This window comes from Urocampus carinirostris, chromosome 2 (assembly GCF_059441175.1).
Source record: "Urocampus carinirostris isolate Australia breed hairy pipefish chromosome 2, RoL_Ucar_1.0, whole genome shotgun sequence".
Taxonomy (NCBI): Eukaryota; Metazoa; Chordata; class Actinopteri; order Syngnathiformes; family Syngnathidae; genus Urocampus; species Urocampus carinirostris.
The window spans coordinates 22355377-22376194 of record NC_142350.1 but is presented as its reverse complement, the minus strand read 5'-3'; the positions used below and the strand labels follow the sequence as shown (position 1 = coordinate 22376194).

General features: G+C 38.9%; 2 protein-coding genes across 5 annotated transcripts; both read right to left on the bottom strand.

Moving 5' to 3' along the window:
* Positions 1–355: 355 nt before the first annotated feature.
* LOC148371368 (formyl peptide receptor 2-like) lies at positions 356–14573 on the bottom strand. 3 transcript variants are annotated; one of them, XM_088329398.1, is made up of 4 exons: positions 4937–5279; positions 4317–4394; positions 3834–4012; positions 356–2157 (listed from the first exon to the last, which is right to left on the bottom strand). In XM_088329398.1, exons 1-4 carry the CDS (start codon positions 4968–4970, stop codon positions 1336–1338), a joined length of 1113 nt encoding a protein of 370 aa, XP_088185524.1. In that variant the 5' UTR covers positions 4971–5279; the 3' UTR covers positions 356–1335. The 3 variants fall into 3 exon arrangements, with proteins under 3 accessions (XP_088185524.1, XP_088185526.1, XP_088185525.1); XM_088329400.1 differs by lacking the exons at positions 4317–4394; positions 4937–5279 and adding an exon at positions 14515–14573; XM_088329399.1 differs by lacking the exon at positions 4317–4394.
* A 2245-nt stretch (positions 14574–16818) lies between these two features.
* LOC148371367 (uncharacterized) lies at positions 16819–20548 on the bottom strand. 2 transcript variants are annotated; one of them, XM_088329403.1, is made up of 2 exons: positions 20443–20548; positions 16819–18876 (listed from the first exon to the last, which is right to left on the bottom strand). In XM_088329403.1, the coding sequence occupies exon 2, from the start codon at positions 18839–18841 to the stop codon at positions 18017–18019; it is 825 nt and encodes a 274-aa protein (XP_088185529.1). In that variant the 5' UTR covers positions 18842–18876; positions 20443–20548; the 3' UTR covers positions 16819–18016. The 2 variants fall into 2 exon arrangements, with proteins under 2 accessions (XP_088185529.1, XP_088185530.1); XM_088329404.1 differs by having other exon boundaries at positions 20299–20444.
* Positions 20549–20818: the final 270 nt, after the last annotated feature.

The following is a 20818-nucleotide window of genomic DNA, read 5'->3' as shown; positions in this document are numbered from 1 at the left end:
AATACAGTCGAAACACCAACTCAAACCACAAGAAAGATAAAAAAAGAAGAGTCTCTTCAGGCGCGTCTTAGAATTGCACGCGTTTGCAGGCACATCATTACTTGAACTGACGGAAGCTGCAATGATGCCAGGAGATACTGGCAAAGAGTGACAAACTTCCAAATTCAGCGCATCTTCTTTAACCTGGTGTAAAATGTGTTCAACATAGTATTCACGCTTATTGATTTGTGCTCACAAATGATCAAGATGTTGTCATAAAAATTTTTAGACTTAGGCAACCAAGAGTGCATTTGTGGTCAACATTTACCTTTTGGTTATAATCGGTGCATGTGGTTTAAAGAAAGGGTATAGACCATAACAGCATATTTTTATTTAGCTTTTTTACATCCAATACCAGTTAAGATTTTAAAGAGCTAAACACCAAGGGTGCAGGTTTGGTCTTGGCATTGGTTGGGACACGCCACAATTTTTACCAGGTGATCCAATCTTCATGACAAAAATTGCTATCACAATAAAACATTTCTTGTCGGTCGATATCGATAATTATCATGTCTTTTTTTTCCTCTCACATTTTAAGTCTAATGTATGCCCTTGGACAAAGTTGAGCTTGCACCAATCTTTAACGTCAGAACATAGACAAATATGAGGCATATTAAACAATGCCTTGCTAGTCAGCTCGCTCCTGGAAAGTTTTTTTCATGCTTGTTGAACGTTTTGGTTTTCTTTCAGCGTATTCTAGCGGGCGATACAGTTTGAAATGGTGCCATAAGTTTGTTGTTTCCCGTCTTGGTTGGTACAGATTGTCGGCATAGTTTGCAGTGTACGTCGCTGCTCTGTTTTTTTAATCAGATATAAGTAGTTAAAATAGCTCCAAACAAGTACAGATGAGGGGCCTCTCTTGTGTACAACTCCTTCAGCAAGCTTTGAGTGGGTATGCTGTGTGTTGTGCTTCGCCTCTTTAGCGCTCATTTTGACCGTGATTTAGTCTTTTTGCTTTCACTCTATGTGAGCCGCTCTACCATTATACGTGCCAAATGATTGGCTGGTCCTCGTCACCTTCTTCCTCCTGAATAATATTCTACAACTTGTGTTTTCATTACATTTTATCCGATGGCTGGTTGGTAAGAACGGTTTTAATTATCGACTTAACAAATGTTTTTATTATTTTTTGTGGCAAAGATTTTATGACGATAGTCATCGTTTTATCGCCCAGGCCTAAGGTTATCAAATAACATTGGTGGGACAACACTATAATTACTCAATATTAATGCGGACACGTCCCCTCTGTCAATCCCAAAACTAAACCCTCGACTAACACTCTTCCACCTTTCTATATCACACTCGAGACCCACTCTCCCCAGAGTCTTCATTGGACTGCCCTGTAGGTCCATCTGCATCGTCGGCCAGAGCACTCTTGTACAACCCTGCTAACGACTTCCTAGAACGGCCCTTCAGTTTGAGACCCACAAAGAAGTACAGCAATGGGTTGACGCAGCTATTGAAGTAGGCTACACCCTTCGCGGCTGGCAACCACATCTTCACCACTGAGCTTTTGCTGTCCACCATCCTGAGCATCAGTAAACCGTGGTAAGGAGCCCAACACAGAAAGAAGGCACCCACTAAAAGGGCAAGCACCCGCAAGGGACGCGACTTCGCCACCAAGCGGGTGCGGCGGATGCCCACCCCGGCTAGGATGTAGCATCCCAAGATGACCAAGAAGGGCAACAAAAACCCGCACAGGAAGCGGATGAAATACAGAACCGTTCTGGCGTCTTCATCCTTCACCTCCTCCACTGTGCACTTACTCAGGTTCTTGGCACCGATAAAAACTTGCCTGTAGAAGAAGTAAGGTGTGCTGAAGACCACAGCCGCCGCCCACACGCACACGGCCACAACTCGAGCGTTGCACACAGTGCGGTGGCGCCTGGTGAACACGGGAAACCAAACGCAGATGGCCCGGTCCAGGCTAATGATGGCCAGCATGAAGACGGAACAAAACATGTTGGCGTACTTGAAGAAACCGTTGAATTTGCAGATGAATAGACCGAAAGGCCAATGGTCCAGGAACAGCTTCTTGATCAGGGAGAAGATCCGAGTGAAGCAGAAGATGATGTCAGCTACTGCCAGGTTGACCAGCCACACATTGAGGACGGTTGCCTGAAGATAAGGAAGGCACAAATTAGTCATCCTGACATTGTGCCACCGATGACTATGTACAAGGTTCGTAGACCCTTTTCGTGGCCAAATTCAAGCACTTTTCAAAGACTTTCAAAGACAATGTTTTATTTCCTCAGTACCATCAAAAGAAGAAATCTGCTGATTGATTTGTCGGACTTCTTGCAAATTGCGACAGCCAAAGTGAAACTTTTAGAGAGCATTGTCAGCGTAATTTTTAGAGAAACTTAAAAAAAAATCTTTATGCGTGATCTATCAAGTCAGAATGCTGGGAAAGATGGCAACAACTTGAAGCGTTTACAAGCACTTCATCCAAAATGCAAGCACTTCTCAAACCTTAAAATTCAAAAAATTCAGGCACCTGTACAAACCCTGTACATCGTAAATTCTGGACCTCAATGTGTTCTTTTTTCCAACAATTTAAATACTGCGGCTTTTTTTTTTTCTTGTTTTTTCAAAAGGTGACAAGTGTGTTGGCGGCGTCTTTGAATGCGCGCCGGGCCCTTTTTCGGGGATTTCCCTAGCTGCAATGTCCGTCGGGGCCCTGCTTTGGTGCGGTGGCGCATCCTCAGCTGGACTGGTGGGGACCAGGGTGAATCAGGCTGTTTAATTATGACAAAGCAATGCGATTTCTGCTAAGTGCACTGAATGTCAAAATGAAGAAACTCGATGCAGCACGAGTAAACGTCGCAAGTAACTCAGACTCCGTTTGGTATCCAAATGTCTCGTCGTCTAATTAGTGATGTGCAAGTATGGAGGAACGCGATTTCCACTGTCAAGATGGCGGTCTTGGCAGGAGCGTGGGGAATTGTAAGAAAAGTAACACATTGTGCCGCGATAAGACACTCCTTTGCGGAAACTGTCTGCAGCTGTCAATCTCAATCAACTAGTAGTCAATAGCGGTAGTAGCTCAGGAGGTAGAGTGATCGTCTTGGGACCAAAGAGGTCGCAGATTTGACTCCTGGCTTTTCTCAGTTAAAGGTCGACGTGTTCTTGGGTTCTAATCCCCGAGATATGCTGGTAGACGCCTTGCATGGATGACTGGGAATAGGTAAAGTGTGAAGTGCATTGTAAAGCGCTTCGGAGGTACTCAGCGACTGGTAAAGTGCTATTTGTTGGCCTGGAGAGGCGTGCATGCCACAAAGCTGTAATTGCCCTAGACACAACACAGGAAATTGTGCCCCTTCGACCATAATGGTCAAAGGATCCAACTCACCTTTAACCATTAATTAAATTGGCATGGACAGATACGCACAGGTGCAACAAAAATCACACCTAAATACTTGGAATCTTTTGAACAAGTAGTGTCGGATGATTGAATATTTTAGTAAATGATTTTTGTCAGACTTGGATATATGTAAATGCACTGCGCAAGTTGATTAAGATTGACAGCTGCAGACAGAGACTGCATAAGAGTGTCTTGATTGCGGCACAACGTGTTATTTTTCCTAGACATTTCCCCGCCAGTTCTGCCAAGATTGCGGCTAAAAATCTGGTGCGCCCTGTGCAAAAACAAAGTTCTTTCTTAAATTTGGGCATGTGGCTTTTAACTAGGGGTCCTCTGTATTGCTGAATTTTCAGTATGTAAATTTGAACTGGACTGGAATGAAATAACAAAAGACAACAATTTAAACTCTGTAGTTAAAGGATCCATTTACCTTTAGCTTGAATCCTGCTACCCAGATGACAACAGAGTTGCCAGGAATCCCAAGCAGGATTGTGAACGCGTTCAGGACAACAGATAACGTGTCCATATCGCTTCCTTTAGTTGTCTTGAAGCTCAGGGAGGCGTTGAGGAAAGGAGATAAAGCTGTTTCACTGGGAAACCTGTTTGAACCTGGGGGAAAAAAGAAAGTAATGTATGGTAGAAGCTAACAAATACTTGTGAGACAAAATCTTTCTGAATCTAATGAAGCTATTCTTAACTACTTCACAAATCCTGATTTGTGGTGCGTGTGTGTATGTGTGTGATATATAGGCTATGAAAGAACCGACTCGATTTTCGTGAAGCTTTACATAGTTGTACTTAAGCCCTCCTCGAGTGTCTTTAGCTAGGCTTCGTGTCAAAGCGCAGACAATGAATACCCCAGAAAATCGATAAACATTTGCTTTATGTGTTCTGCTTTCATGGGGTCTAATACCCTCTGGTGGCCAAATTGGGAACTGAAGCTCCTGACCACCGACCACTCCAAGCAGCCCAGCCCAATCCTGGATGGAGCCTATAAATCACATATGAATATAGTCACACACAAATTGGGATTTATAGGTAATGTTTAGGAGTTTGGATTAGATTAGATTTAGATAGTAAACAGAAAATATTAGATTTAGATATAGAAATGTCACAGCATATAATCAAGAACTTGGTGATAATTCATCTTATGAATATCCATATTCGAATGTACTTGTTCACTTCTTGTTTCATTCACTTGTCGCCACAATATATCGCTTTATCCAGTTGTTATTCAGTCTCTACATTGTTCTAAGTAGCATTTTTTGATAGACTGTGGGTGAAGAAGGCCTTGAGTCTTATCAAACCACCTGCAGGATTTAGTTTGGACAGAGGACTGGTGTAAAGGTGGTGCCTTGGGAATATTCCAATAATTTCTGTGCCCTGTACTTTAGCTGTAGAAATAATTGTCCGGCCATTTTGAAAGCACAATTGTGAAACCATTACAGCCTTCTTTACTCAAATACCTAGACTTTTCAGTTTTATTTATCTTATTAGTTGTAAATAAAAACCTCAAACGGCTCACCCACTTACCTTGACTTACGCTGATAAAATATCCATTTTTCATGAAGATATAGATTTTTTCAGTTTTTCAAAGTCCAATCAGCTTGCTCGTGGCAGACAGTGGAGCAGCCCGTCTTGTAAGAAGTCATCTTGAGTCACGTCCTTACAGACCTGCACTCCCTTCCGTAGGAGTGTTTGCCCCCCACCCCCACAAAGTCAGCATTTTGAGCTTGCGTTTGTCGTTTCTAGCCAATCACAGTGCACATATTGCCAAACTTCAGTCATGCATCTGGTCCGCTCCTACGTACGGTCGCTATCTCAAAAATCCAATCTCTGAACAGCAAAACTGTGCGTCAGATTTGCGAAGCATTACCTCCAGTTGTGCAGCCAGAAATGAGAGGTTGGCTCAATAAACTCAGGAAAAACTTCTCTAAATCAGAGGTGTCAAAGATGCTGACCACGGGCTGATTCAGCGCCCCTAAGGGATTTAATCCGGCTCGCGAAACAACGCTGAGAAAAGCGCAAGAGAAAAACAAGCTGCACTTTTAAATGTGTCCACTGGATATCGCCAAAGCAAGGTGTCACTCACAGACACTTTGGTTGTATTTCTTTCTCTAGCTGTCCTACTCTCTTGCTCATTTTCCTCCTGTGTTATCCCTCTATTTCTCTTTCTGTCTTTCTCTTCCTCTCTTAATATCTCTATCTTTTATTGTTTTTCTGTCTTTCTCCCTAGTTTAATACCTCTCATTGTCTTTCTCTGTGTCTTTCACTATTTATTTATTTTGCTATATTTTTCTCTTTTGTACCTCTTATTATGTGTCTCTATCTCCATCTGTTTCTTCTTTCCTGTTCTGTTTCCTTTTTCTCCATTTCTTTATCTCTCGCTTTCTTTCTGTCTCTTTCTTAACCCCTCTTTCCCTTTCTCCCCCTTTCTTGGTTTTTCTTTTTCTCCCACTCTTTACAGTGGGACCTCGGTTATCGCGGTTAATGGGGACCAAAACCTTTTTTTTTTTTTTTTATTAAATATTTAATTATTTTTTTCAGACCCGGTTAATGGGGACCAAAACCACCAGCGAAAAGTGAAAATCTGCAAAGTAGCGACGCCCCTTCAAAAATGCTTTTTAAAAAAAAAAATTAAACTATTTATTTTATTTTTTTTAGGCCCGCGAAGCTCTTAATCTGCGAACGGCGAAGCGCGAAGTAGCGAGGTCCCACTGTATTTCTCTCTTTCTAACTTTCTATATTTCTTTACCTTCCTAGCTTGCTCTCTCACCTTCTTTTCCATATTTTTCATTTTCTCTCTTTTTCCTCTTTAACCTACTAGTTTAGCCCCCGTGTTTTTTCCGTTTTAGCAATTGATCCTAACCCTAAAGTGAGTTTGACACCCCTGCTCTAATCCCTTTCTTTGTCCGGGCATGGTTAATAAATTATTTGTGGCGCTTCTAATTCCTGAGAAGGTGATGCAGATTGTTTCATTTAACCAAGCCAATGTGAACTTCCTTATTCAGTGAAAAGTGAAGTCTGTCTAATTTCAGGGAAAAAGATCCAGATTTCATAAGGCAAGGAGTCCTTGCCAAATGAGAGTAAATTTAAGAAAACTATAGTCAAATTTGACCTAGAGTTTCAAATTCTAAATGTTTTATGTTTTGTCTGTCTGTTCTCATTGTAACCATATGGTTTTGCTTCATCTTAAAACATGATATAGTTTAAAGCACAGGTGTCACACTGGCGGACCGTGGGCCGGATCAGGCCCGCTAGGATTGAATCCGGCCCGCGTGACAACACCCAGAGAAGCGCAATGGAAAAACAAGCTACAGGTTGAAATATGTCAACTTAATGTTGCCAAAGCCAGGTGCCTCTCACAAAGACACTGTACTTGTATTTTTTTTCTCTCTCTCTTTTCCACCCCTTTTCTCCCACTCTGTCTCTTTCACTCTCTGTGTCTTTTTCTCTTCCTTTGCTGCTCTTTGTCTCTCTCTCTCTCTGTGTCTTTTAATCTCTTTTGCTCTAACTTCCTTTTTTCCTTTTCTCTTTCTCTTTTCCTACCCTTCGCGCTTTCTTTTCTCTCCTGTATTTCTACCGTAAATTCCGGACTATAAGCCGCTACTTTTTTCCCAAATGTTCAGCCCTGCAGCTTATTCAGTGAAGCGGCCAATTTATGGAATTTTTCTAACAGCCACCAGCGGCGCGGGAGTTTAGAAGGCAAGTTTAAGACCAGTAGAATATGTGTGTCAAGAAAGACTGCAACCCCTAAGTTTAAGCACAAATTGTCTATGAGGTTAAGGTGCGTTCCGATAATGAAGAAGACGCCATTGGTGGCGATAGTTATGAAAAGTAAGTTGAGGACGATTTTCCGTGAATTTTACAATTACGGGATGCTTTTTTTAATCAGGCACGTATGATACATTGCGAGCATGATCCTACTAGCGTGTTGGTACCTTTCAAAGGCACGGTTTGGGATGAAAGTTATATTATTATTATTATTAAAGCTTTGAAAACTCTCTCGGTGTAACGTCTTTCTTCGTAAATATGTGTAACCATGTATAGTATGTATTTGCAACTGTATATTTTTGTAATGTATTTATTTGAGAGATTTATTCTGTTATGTGTTCTACGGACGAATCAAAAAGAAGGGGCGGAGCACACGCGGGCTGATGGCAATTGGGGATAATGGATAATGAATAAAGAAGATAGAACAATAACCCTTAAAAAAAATTTCCCCCTCTCTCACGACTCTTTATCTTTTGTTTCTCACGCTCTCTCCTCTCTCTTTTTTTGTCCCACCTCTCTCCTTTTCCCTCCTTCTTTCTCTTATTTCTTTATCTCTCTTTTTCTTTCTCTTCAATCTACTATTCTGGCCCCCGACAAAATGTTTTTCTATCGTGTGGCCCCCGAGTTAAAATGAGTTTGACACCCCTGGTTTAAAGGGACCTTGTGTAATATTTAGTGCCTCCTTCTGGTACAAAAAGAAAAGTTTCATTCAGTATGAAACAAAAACATTGATTGAATATTAGGCAAAAGTGCATGAAATATTATACCTTTGTTAATTTTGATTTTGAAAATGTATAGGTCAAGAGATTTGTATTCCTTTTACACTGTGGAATCCCCAGTTTGGTTGGCGCCATGTTTGTCTGACATCCTGCCATCACACTGCCGTGTATCACTGGCCCACGCTCGTACCAGACAACACTGTGCCATTTGTGGTCAAATATGACACATTGGGCTTTTAATTATTTACACGCTTGTGGAAAAACAATGTTTTAAAGGTTCTAAGTCTAGGGGTGGCAGACTGGTTCTGGAGCCAGATCCAGACTTTCTGTTCCCAGATGGGCCAGATCAGTAAACTTATGTAAACTACATTTTTACCTTACCGTAGTTTAACATTATTATGCTTTATCATTCAGCAGACATTGGTAACCTACTCTGCATGATGTAATAATGGATGACATGGGATCTTTTTTAAGCGAAACACATTTATTCACAAACGAAACAGAAAAATGATTTCCAAGTTTACCATTGAATGTGTTAATAGTTTCATTTTAACAGTTGAGTGAATGCAGTTTTACAACTGAACCAATTCATCACACTACAATCTCAAGTGGGAGCTCTTAAAAAAACACACACAAAATCCTTCGGGTTAGGGTACTGGTTAGTCAGTCATACTGGTTTGAAATGAATAAAAAGAAATACAGAATAAAGGTTTTAGCAGTGCATGGAAATAAAATTAGACTACATGAGCTCAAACTGCTAGGCTGGGCCCACAAAAGCTAAAAGTGTATCCTTTACTGCTCTCTTAAGGCCAGAGAGAACATTTGGTTTGCATTTATTTAAAAAAAAAAAATCATAACTTGTGATAGAAATTACCTAGACCCACTTTTCTGACATACTGAACTAAGAAGTTTTTGACAGGCCAGATTAAACTATTCATGGGCGCTGATCTGGCCTGTAGGCTCTATGTTTGACACGCCTGTTCTATGTCAAAGGTATCTGGTAGTTTAGATTTTTCACAGATTTGAAATGGCCGTGCAGCCATGTAAGGCGCCAACCTGCTTATTGAGGGCATTAGGGGTTCAGTGTCTTACCCAAGGACACTTTGACATGTAACACAGAGGTGCCGGGATTCGAACCTGCGATCTCTTGATCCCAAGACTGAGCTACTGCCGCCCCACTATTTCTATTTAGAAACTATCAAATGAGACACTGAAGTTACTCTAGTCTAAAGGGACAGTGTGTAATATCTAGTGCCTCCTAGTGGTACAAAATACATTAGCTAAAAAAAACCGATTTGTTTATTTATAGGAGGTGACTTTAACACTGTACAGAATTGCAAAGTGGACAAGTATCCTTCAGTACATGGAACAAATACAAAGAGGTCGAGGATGTTGAATAACATAACTAAAGAATTGGGATTGATAGATCCATGGAGAGAGAAGAATCCCCAAACTAAAGACTATACTTTCTATTCAAACCCGCATGGCAGCTATTCGAGAATTGATTACTTTTATATTTCAAGACAACATATGCATACAGTAGTAGAGTGTGGTATAGAGAATATTACGATAAGTGACCATTCTCCAATTACTTTGAAACTAAGTTTAGACAATGAACCCCATTTTAGTAATTGGAGGATGAATGTATCTCTCCTCTCAGATAAAAACGTAGTACAGGAAATAAAACGGTGTATAAAAGAATATTTCCAAATCAATGACAACAATGAGGTTTCTCCATCGATATTATGGGAAGGAGGGAAAGCTGTAATAAGGGGGAAATTAATTGAAATATCGTCCCGACTGAAACGAATACGCTTAAAGAATCAGAAGGAATTGGAGGATAAGATTAAGGAACTAGAAGAAGAACATAAAAAAACACCAAATGAATCCAGATTACAGGTATTAAAAACAACCAGAAGCAAATTAGATGAACTTTTGACAAATAAAGCAGAAGGGGCTCTGCACTTTGTGAACCAGAGATACTATGAAATGGGCAATAGAGCCAGTCGACTGCTAGCCTTCCAACTTAAAAAGGCCCAAACAGATAGAATTATATCACAAATAAAACATCCTATCTCTAAACAATGTTTAGTAAAACCCAAAGGTATAGCAGAAGCATTTGCAGATTATTATAAAGAATTATACAAGGACTCAGAAAATGACTTAGATAACTACACGGCACAAAACTTTTTAGGAAAACTAAATTTACCAACACTAACAGGGGGGGATGCATTAGAAATTATTCGCCCCATTACAAAACAGGAAATACAAGATACAATAAATAACTTAAAAATAAATAAATCACCAGGAACGGATGGATTCCCGGGGGTGTTCTACAAAAGCTTTAAGGAAGAATTAACACCAGTACTGCATAAAGTATTTAACTATGCTCTAACAAAAGGAGATCCCCCCCAAATCATGGTCGGAAGCCATCATAACAGTCTTGCACAAAGAAGGAAAAGACCCAATATTGTGTGAAAGCTATAGACCAGTTAGTTTACTTTGTAATGATCTAAAAATTCTTACAAGCATACTGGCAAAAAGAATGCAGAAATTTATAGCGAAATTAATTAGAAATGATCAAACAGGGTTTATTCCGGGAAGGCAGGGTGCAAACAATATTAGGAGGATACTAAACATAATTACGAGCACAAAATCTAAGACCCAACCCTCGATGTTACTGATGCACAAAAAGCTTTCGATGGGGTGAAATGGAGCTTCTTACATCAATCACTTATAGCTTTTGGGTCCCTCAAATATTTGTTGAATGGGTGAAAATAATCTATAAAAATCCTAAATCTCGTTTTAGAGTAAATGGTCACTGTTCAGATTTCTTTGAAATCAAAAGAGGAGTCCGGCATGGGGATTGTTTAAGCCCACTCTTGTTTGCAATAAGCATAGAACCACTCGCAGAATCAATTAGACAAAATGAGCAAATAAGGGGGATATTTGATGAAGGAGGAACAGAACATAAAATATCATTGTTTGCAGACGACCTGTTGGTAATGCTGAAGGAACCTTCGTTATCAATACCACCACTGTTGGAGAGCCTTAAAATATATGGAGAAGTAGCTGGGTATTCAAATAATGAGAGCAAATCAATAGCAATGATGATATCAGGAAAATGTCCAACAGATGTGATTGAAAGATTTGATTTTAAATGGACAAATAAAGGGTTTAAATATTTGGGGGTGACCATTACACCACATTCCAAACAGCTGTTTTGATGCAAATTATGGAATGTTGATAAAAGAAATAAGGAAAGAGTTGGAAAAATGGGGAATTTTGCCCCTAAGTCTTATCGGAAGGATAGAAACAATTAGAATGAACATATTACCAAGACTATTATTTCTGTTTCAATCCCTTCCAATTCTGATCCCGGCATCCACATTTAAAATGTTAAATAAATTGATAACAAAATTCCTTTGGCAAAACAAGAAACCTAGAATAAAATACAAAACCCTGTTAGCTCCTAAAGAAAAAGGGGGCCTAGACCTACCCAATATTAAATATTACTATTGGGCGGCTCAAATTAAAGCACTCATCTTGTGGATTACTACAGACAAAGATACGATATGGGTGGACATGGAGCAGCGATCTTGTCCAAATATGCCTGTGGAATCGTTACCATACATATCAGTCACGAGGTGGAAGAAATTAAAAATCCAGAATGAATGGATTAAGGGAACTATTAAAACTTGGTCAACAATACAAAAAAAATTAAAAATGTCAAGATCTGTGAATAGGGCTACCAAAATAGCGAAAAACCCAGACTTTAAACCTGGGGTTATGGAGGTAGGGTTTCAAAAATGGGCCCAAAAAGGACTGATGTTGATTACCCAAGTATTGGAAGCACAGGCAATGAAATCATTCGAACAACTCCAACAAGAATTTGACCTACCCAGAAATGATTTTTACAAATATTTGCAACTAAGGCATTACCTCCAGAAACACGAGGAATGGGGGAAAATATGTAAGGAGCCAACAAAGGTAGAGGAATTATTAATATCATATACAAAAGGACAATCAATAAAGGGGGTTATATCAAAACTATATAAAGCCCTGAGAATGGATCTCAGTAATGAGGACATGGCAGTTAAGGAAAAATGGGAACAAGAAACTAATGTAGCGATAAAAGACAACGAATGGGAAAAAACATTGAAAGAGGGACACAAAATAACCAACAGCCCGACATGGAGGGAGTTTGAATGGAAAGTAAAAATGCGATTCTTCTATACACCCTCTATCAATTCAAAATATAAAAATACCTCAAATCTATGTTGGCGTAACTGTGGGGGGGTCGGAGACTTTACGCATATTTTCTGGAATTGCCCTGTAATATTACATTTTTGGAGAAGTATCCAGAGAGAAAAAAAATTAATTACTGGCTGGGAGTTGCGGTTGGACCCAAAGGCTTACATAATAGGAATTTTGCCAGAAGAATTACTATCTGGTCAACAGAAATATATACTAAGGGTAATGCTTCTGGTAGCAAAGAAAATGATCACAGTGTCCTGGCTGAAACCACAACCTCCTGACATAAAACAATGGAGAGACAAATTAAAGCAAATGTACATTATGGAAAAAATCACTGCAAGACTTCAACTGAAACTTGACCAATTCGAAAAAAGATGGAAGCCTATCACACAAATTTTACTTGATGTCTAAACACCTCCCCCTATTTATTATGTTTTTTTTGTTTGTTTGTTTTTTTTGGGTGTATATTTTTATTTATTATTTTTTTATATATATATATTTCTTTTTGTATGGATGTATTGTGTGAACATTTATTCTTCTTTTCTATTAATAGTATTTTTTCTTCTTTGTTGTTCCTTCTGTTATTTATGAGTGTGTCAAGTGTATATATTTTGTGTTGATGTAAGATGGTGGAATCAAACCTCTGTCAAAATTGGTGTGAGAAATAAAAAGTTAAAAAAAAAACGATTTGTAAAATAGGCAAAAATACATAAACTGTGAAAACAATGTTAATTTTTATTAAAAAAAGAAATCATAGGTCAAGAAGTTTCCATTTATTTTACGAAGTCGAATCCCTACATAGAAGTCCGCGCCCTGTTTGTCTGGCATCTTGCTGCTACACTGCGCTCATTTGGCATTTTTTGTTCGCATTTGACAACAGTGCCATCTAGTGGTCAAATATTACACACCAGTGCTTGAAATTTTGGACGAAAAGGAACGTTTGTATGTTAGAGCAAAAGACTTCCAATAGAGACGAAAAGGTCTCTTTTGTTTTGTCTATACTGCATGAGAAAAATATGACCAGTCTAGTTCAATGCAAACACAAATGGAAAGAAATGTGTTATTCATGCTACACAAGGGAAATTCCAAATCCAAAAATATCGATGTAATCTTTTCAATCAGCCCCACATGGCAACACAATATGAATAATAATCACGATTCTAGCTAACCCAAATAAATAGAATGTAAACTTTACATTTTGTTGCAACATTTGATCAATTTATAATAGATACAACCACAGGTGGGTACTCAATTTACTTCTGAATAATATGATTTAAGTTGAAGGAAAAAGTAGTCATCCAAATCTGGATTCAAAATATCTATGCGAGGCTTCAACTATATACACTGCATACAGTACTGTAAAAAAAAAACATTCCTAACCTTGCTCACAGGTGCCACCTAGTGGTTGTTTGGGTCACATCTGAATAAAAGAAACAAGGTATCTGACAAAATAAATGACCTTAGCAGAGAAAGACAGACGCTTACCTACAGGTAGGGGATTTAAGTAACGAAGCTAATATGTTCTTCTTCACAAATCTACTCAGGTAAAAGTAAAAAAGAAATAAATTAAAAATACTCTTTGAAAAACAAAATGTCCTAAAGCTTTCTCACGTAAATCTAATTGAGTAAATGTAACTCGTTTCTACCCACCTTGGTATACACTGTGCATACAGTACAGTACTGTAAAAAAAACATTCCTAACCCTGCTCACAGGTGCCACCTGGTGAATGTTTGTGTCCCTGGCCATATCTGAATACAAAAAACGAAGTCTTTGACAAAATAATGTGCCTTGGCAGAAATAAACAGACGCAAACTTACGTGGGTATTTAAGTAACGGGTTCAATCTACCCTAATGTAGCAAAATAAGAGTTCAGTTTCTTCTTCACAGATCTACTCAAGTAAAACGTACAGCTATTTAGAAATACACCCAAAAGTATACAATTTCCCAAAACTTACTCAAGTCAGCATAATGGAGTAAATGCACCTCGTTTCTTCAACCTCTGTATGCAACCCAAATGGCAACGATTATTTAGCGAATTTTGTCTTGAAAATATGAACACGATACTACACTGAACCATGCCTACCATACAGATGGATAGATAGATACTTTATTCATCCCCGTAGGGAAATTCACACTTGCATTGTTGGAGAAATTGGAGGTTCGATAATCGAGAGAAAAGTCTTCTCATATGTATCCTTGTGTTGAAAATGAAATCATAATAAATTAAAAGAAATATAAGCAGATATGAACAGATTCTACAAGAATGGACCCCAGTGATTGGATGTGACCTTTAAACAAGCGCGGAGTCACATATTGTCACACAAAAATTTCACAATCAGAATAGAAATAAAGATTCTCACGTGTTAAAAGGCAGAATTCAGGTCAATTGTCCACTTGATGGTGCAAAGACGAAGTGAAGTCTACACCCTCACACAGATTGATACGCATGACACAAAAGGGGAAGTGTCAGTAAGCACCATAAATACATTTACAAACCAAATGACAGTTTTTCCCCCTGCATTGCACAGACAATATTTTCCATTTTTTTATTCACTGAAGGAATGGAAAAAAAAGAGCAAAGTTCGGGTTATTTGGAGCCTTAACTGACATTTAGGGCACGTACGAACATGCACAAAATTGTGACTTTAACCAAATTAGAGTCATAAATAAGTAGAGGGTTCAGTCACTTTTTTCACAACTAAATTCTAGCACTTTTAGAGCAAATTTGCCAATTTCTCCAGTATCATTTATAGAAGAAATCCTGTGTGAATCCTGTATTTTACAGAGCCCCAAATATATCTGCGATTGACATATGTGATTTGTAATCTATCAGGACATATGATTTTTAGATCTTGAGTAAATTGCAAATAAATCTGTGGATCTCAACAATAAATGTGGAAATATTTTTAAGGGAAATCTCTCCCTATATAAATTGTTTATATGTCGCTTACATTTTCAGGTGCAGGAAGTTCTTCCCGTTAAAATAAACCACTTGGAAATGCTATCTTAATTACTTGCATGGACCATAATGAATGTCCATAATTGATATGTAATCTTTGCACTAACACACATTTCACAGTGTAGCATGCACCTGGGCTTCATAGGACAACGCCATACAAACTAATGCCAGCTGCCGTTAATCACAAGGAGAGGAAATTAAAACGCAAAGCCACCAGAGAGCAGGGTCAGCGAATTAAGCAGACATATTGAGAAACATGGTAACATTTTCAAGTATTCATCAAAATTCAAGCACTTTTCAATCCTTGAAAATACATTACAATTTTGAAGTTTTTCAAGCACCCATATGAACCCTGTGCACAAAATTGTGGTTTTAACCAAATCAGTCATAAATATGTACATTATTTTCTTACCACCTAATGGCATATTCGTTATTGAAAGAATATAAACGATAGCAAAATATCTAGTTTGGTTTAGTGCTTGAGACGGAAGCCCACCTGAGATGTTCTTGGTCTATGATGGTGACAAGATATGTTTGGCTCCGGGGAGAGCCTGGTTTCCTGTAAGGTTTCTTCTTCTTTTTTGTCAGAACTCAAACGTGGACAAAAACGGTCTGTCACACCAACTGAATTCCTCACAGGTTAGACAGCAGCATTGCTTAACAGGACAGAACTTAAAGGGACATTGTGTATGCTAAGCCCTTAGTGGTTAAAATAACAATAACTTCATGAAAAAAATAACAATATTGATTTGAATAATAAGCAAAAGTACATGAATTATCATGTGTTTTTTTAAATACTTGAAGGTAGAGAAATCTGTATTTGTTTACATGAAGCTCACTTAGAGGGAGATGATATTGTTTTCAATCTTGTTGAAACGGGTACCCCAAAAACCTCGTAAAAGCCTAGAAAATAAGAACAATGGTGCCCTTTGGCCACTCCGAGTTTGTCATTATCAGAGTTTGTCATCTCCATTATGCTTTATGGCACTCGTTTTCTGTTGCACAAAATACAGTGACACCTAGTGGTGAAATATCACAAAGTGTCCCTTTAAGCTGCAGTATCTTTAGTACTGCCCTAGAGCGCCTATATCAAAGGTGTCAAACTCATTTTAGCTCAGGGGCCATACAGTACAAAAACATTCTCTCTGGGGCCACACTGGTAAATTACAGATATAAGACAGATAAAATATGAATGAGAGCGAGAGAAAGGGAAAATGAATTAAAGAGAGGGAAATAGAGCAAGAGAGAAAATACAGACAATAAGAAACAAGAGAGGGGAAGACAGTTGAGAAAGAAAAACAAAATGAAGGAAAGAGAATGAGGGAAAAAGAGAAAAAGAAGAACCAAGACAGAAAGATAAAAAGAGAGGGAGAAACAGAGACAGAAAGAGAAAAAGAGAGAGACGAAAGGCAACAAAGTGAGAGAGTCAAAGAGCGAGAGAAAAGGAGACGAGAACGAGAGAGAGCGGACATTTTTTAACCTGCAACCTGTTTTTCTCTTGCGCTTCTCTCAGCATTGTCTCGTGGGCCGATTCAATCCATCAATGAGCCAGTTCCAGCCAGCGGGCCACAGGCTTGAACTACTCACCCACCCGACCCCTTGACCTACAACTGGCTTGGTAAAAATTGTGGCCATTAGGGTAAAAAAGCCCATCTGAGTCATAATTTGACAAAATTAAAACAGTTGACAAAAATCACAGAAAATGTCCGATTCCAGTAGTTTAATTTCACATTATTTTCTTACTTTGTGTTTTACACAGCATTCAAAATGTGAATTTTACCCTGTCTCGTTATTTAAAGGGGCCCAAAACGATACAGTACAATCCAGCAGGTAGCAGTATTGTGAAAATACAATTTAGTTTACAAAATGAAAAGAAAAAGATACGCCCAACAGTTTCGAAAGTCCAATCGAATTTTGTCCAGGGCTTTAGGATGGTTTTGTTAATCCTTTTAACACTCTTCATTTTACATTTTGCACCCTTTCTAGCCCCTTTATCACATTCAGACATATTAAAATACTTTTGGAACAAATCGTTTTTAAAGGGACGTATTGCATGCATAATCTTACATCAAGGACATGCAGGATGCGGTGAGAGGGTCTCTGAAGGGGAGGTGATAACCTCAAACCGACAACAATCTTAATAAGTGCTTGAAACTAATTCACGTGTCCTAACCTTTTTTCTTACAATGAAACAAGCAGTATGTGTCATAAAATGGCATTCTTTAAAGGAATGTTTGCAGTGCCATGCATGAAAAGGTATTTGCCCCATACTGATTTCTGTCTTTTTAACATTTCATTCACAAAAAAGTTTCTGATCATCAAACTAATGTTAATATAACACAGAGACAACCCAAATAAGTAGAAAACACTAGAAATGTTGATTCCATTAATTAAGGCACAAAAAATAATCGAAACCTATTGGGTCTCCTATGAACAAGAAGTTGCCAAGCATTTACGAGAATTGGTAATGAGTCTTTCACAACACTGTGGAGGAATTTTGGCCCACTCTTCTTTGCAAAAACTACTTTTTCACAGAGAGGCCCAGATTTTTTTTTTGTGACTTAATAGAATCAACATTTTAAAAGTGCATTTTGTATTTCCTTCAGTCGTCTGTGTGAGATATTAAAACTGGTTTGATGATCTGAAACCTTTGTGAGTGATAGATATGCAAAAAACACAGAAATCAGGAAAGGGGCAAATAAGTTTTCACGGCACAGTATCTTTGTTTTCTTGTAAAAAAAAAAAAAACTCTTTCAAAGTTGTTTTTGAAAAACAAGTGTTTTATCATCCTCCTGAAAAACAGAAATCGGATGTTTTTCACAGTTTTTCCCATATCTAGTTACAGCCAATAACAAAACAGATGCTGTAAGAAAAATAGTGGTAGTCGTCAAGTCATTATCCAATTAAGTGACCTTAGTGTTGCTTTTCTCCTCAACACACTTGTGCTTCTTAACCTGGAAATTGAAAGGGAAGCGTTTGTGGCACACGCTGCAGCCAAAAGGTTTCTCCCCCGTGTGTCGCCGTTTGTGTTTACCCAGTGTGGAGCTGTCACTGAAGCTCGTATTGCAAATGGAACAGCTAAAGGGTTTCTCTCCAGTGTGCGTCCGTGTGTGTTTGATGAGGTCGCCCTTGGAGTAGAAGCGCTTGGCACAAAACAAGCAGGAGAAAGGCTTCACGCCCGTGTGAATGTGAGAGTGTTTGACTAAATGCGAACGGTGGAAGAAACGCTTGCCGCAGACCGGGCAGCCGAAAGGTTTTTCTCCCGTGTGGATCCTGGTGTGAGAGCGCAGACGGTCCCGGGTGGCGAACATTTTGCTGCAAACGCTGCAGTGGAAAGGTTTGTCCCCTGTGTGGACGCTCAAGTGGCGAGATAAATGGACGCGCTGGTTGAAGGTTTTGCGACAAAAGGGGCAGACGAACGGCTTCACTTTCGGGTGCCGGCCGCAGTTTAATCCTGGTAAGGTAACCCCGGGTGTCACCATGTCACCGGGAATCAGGGTCTTTGGATCAGTGACCTCTCGAGAACGTGCAAGTCTGTGAAGTTGCGCTTCAACAGGAGCGTCTTCCTTGTTTTCCTTAAGCTGTGTGCGGCTTACCTGCTCTTCTTGGCTCTTGACAATAACGCTAGTCACTTGGAATTTTGCGTCAGTCCTCTTCTTTTGTTGCTCCGCTTTGCGGCTCTGTCTCTGATCCTCCTCTGCCTCTACTTTGATGTGCTCAGGCTCCATTATGGAGCTCTTCTGCTTCTGCTTAGCAGAAAGATCTAGAAGACATGAGAACAAGAGACCATTTATAGTACACGTGTCAAACGCGTGGACGCGAGATAATGCCAATAGAAGCACAAGAGGAAAATAGTGTTCAACAATGACTTGCAGTTTTAAATATGTCCACCTGTGCTTCACGATTTTGGTTAAAAAAAAAAACTACTAGCAATTTTTCAGTCGATTTTAAAAGAAAAGTGCATTTCCTCTGCTCATTTTGTTTTTCTGTGATTACTTAAACCCTTAACGTTCCTGTACAATTCGCCTAAAGTCCCAATCTGAGACGTACCCAAAGTAAATTGAATATGGACGTTTTTGGTAACTTTTGAAATGTAAGACTCTCAAGTTTTGTGTAGCATGGGCATCTTAGTTGGAAAACTGGTGAGACGATAGCTTTTGCCAATTTGTTAGACATTGTGAAAGAGTTGTTAATATTTAACATTTCTTGAGAAGACTATCAATGGTTGTGCACACACGCGCATAATAATGGTGCGTAAAAATAAATCTTGGATTGCCTTGCGCATGTTTATTTTCGGCTCGGATTTTAAGTCACACCGGAAAATGGCATAAAATCGTGTTGGGAGTTCCTTTGGCTAAGCAATGTGTCAATCATCATTGGAATTGGTTACTACTGGCTGAAGATATTCAGAGTTACAGGAGGTGATCTCTGTTTTATCAAACAGACCCGAATAGGCTAATGCAGACCGCGGACCGAGTGTTTTAGCTAGTAATACGCCAAACAAGGACAAGTCACATCGAACTAATGGCATAGCTCAAGTCTTCTAATATGTGAGGCCTAATATAACATTTATTTTATTTAGATTTGACCAGTGACCCTAAACAAGCACCCAGCAGTATTTGTGAGCAGGGTTAGGAACATTTTTTTAACTGTAGTGTATGTGCAATGTATATAGCTGTAGCCTTACATACAGTATATTTTTTGATCAGCAGAGGGTTCACCAAAGAAAACTGTCCAAGTACACATCTACAAATATTTCATCGATAACAGTGAACTGATATCTGTTACCTGTAGAAACACAGTTATGAATGTGTTCCTTCTGTTACACAACTATTATTTGTTGTCTATGAGTTGCCTGTGAGATTTACAACTTGTTTCACACCCGCCGTGAATATCAATTCAACAAAAGTGGCAGGAAATTTACTTTGAGTTTTGTATATATGAGAAAAGGGATACGATTTATTAAGTTGCATTCGCCTCACTACCTTTCAGACATTCTGTTATGCATTGAAGTGATGCTTACAAGGGTAAACAAAGAATGTTACTGCCCAAAACGAATAAACAAACGAAATAAAATAACACTGCGAAGTCGTTTTTCATCAAAAGCTCTCAGCATGTGGACTTTTGTTATTTTGACAGTTTTAAAACCTCCACCGGTACTCTGCTGTTAGCATGCTTTACGTACTTCTTGTCTCTTTGTTTGCCGCTGGCAGGCTGAAGCAACGAGACTAAAATAACGCAGACGTGAGAGCATATTAAATGAGCTGCAGTGCTTTGTATTTGGTAAATTCACCAAAAAGTGCTGACATACACAATTTCACACACTCACATTTGACTCCCTTTAGCGATGTGATGCTAACTTCCGGGTTTCTTCGTCTTCGGCTGTGTTTTCCTTGACGTGACGTGACTGACCTCTCTGGAGGCAATCGGTTACTACACGCAAACCTTCAACTATAATTGTTAAAGGAACAGTGTGTGATATTATACTGCATCATGTTAAAACCCCCTTCATGTTATGTCATTTTTATCATCCTAAAAATGAAACAAAAAAAACTGTTACAACCTCAAAAAAGCATTTTGTGCTGATCCGGTGTGATGTGGGTTAGAACGGGGTCTTTTCGGGTAAAATATTATTTTTAAAGTAAATTAAATTAGACACGAACCTTTCGCAAAAACTTTATTAACAGTCATCACGTGACGTTTCA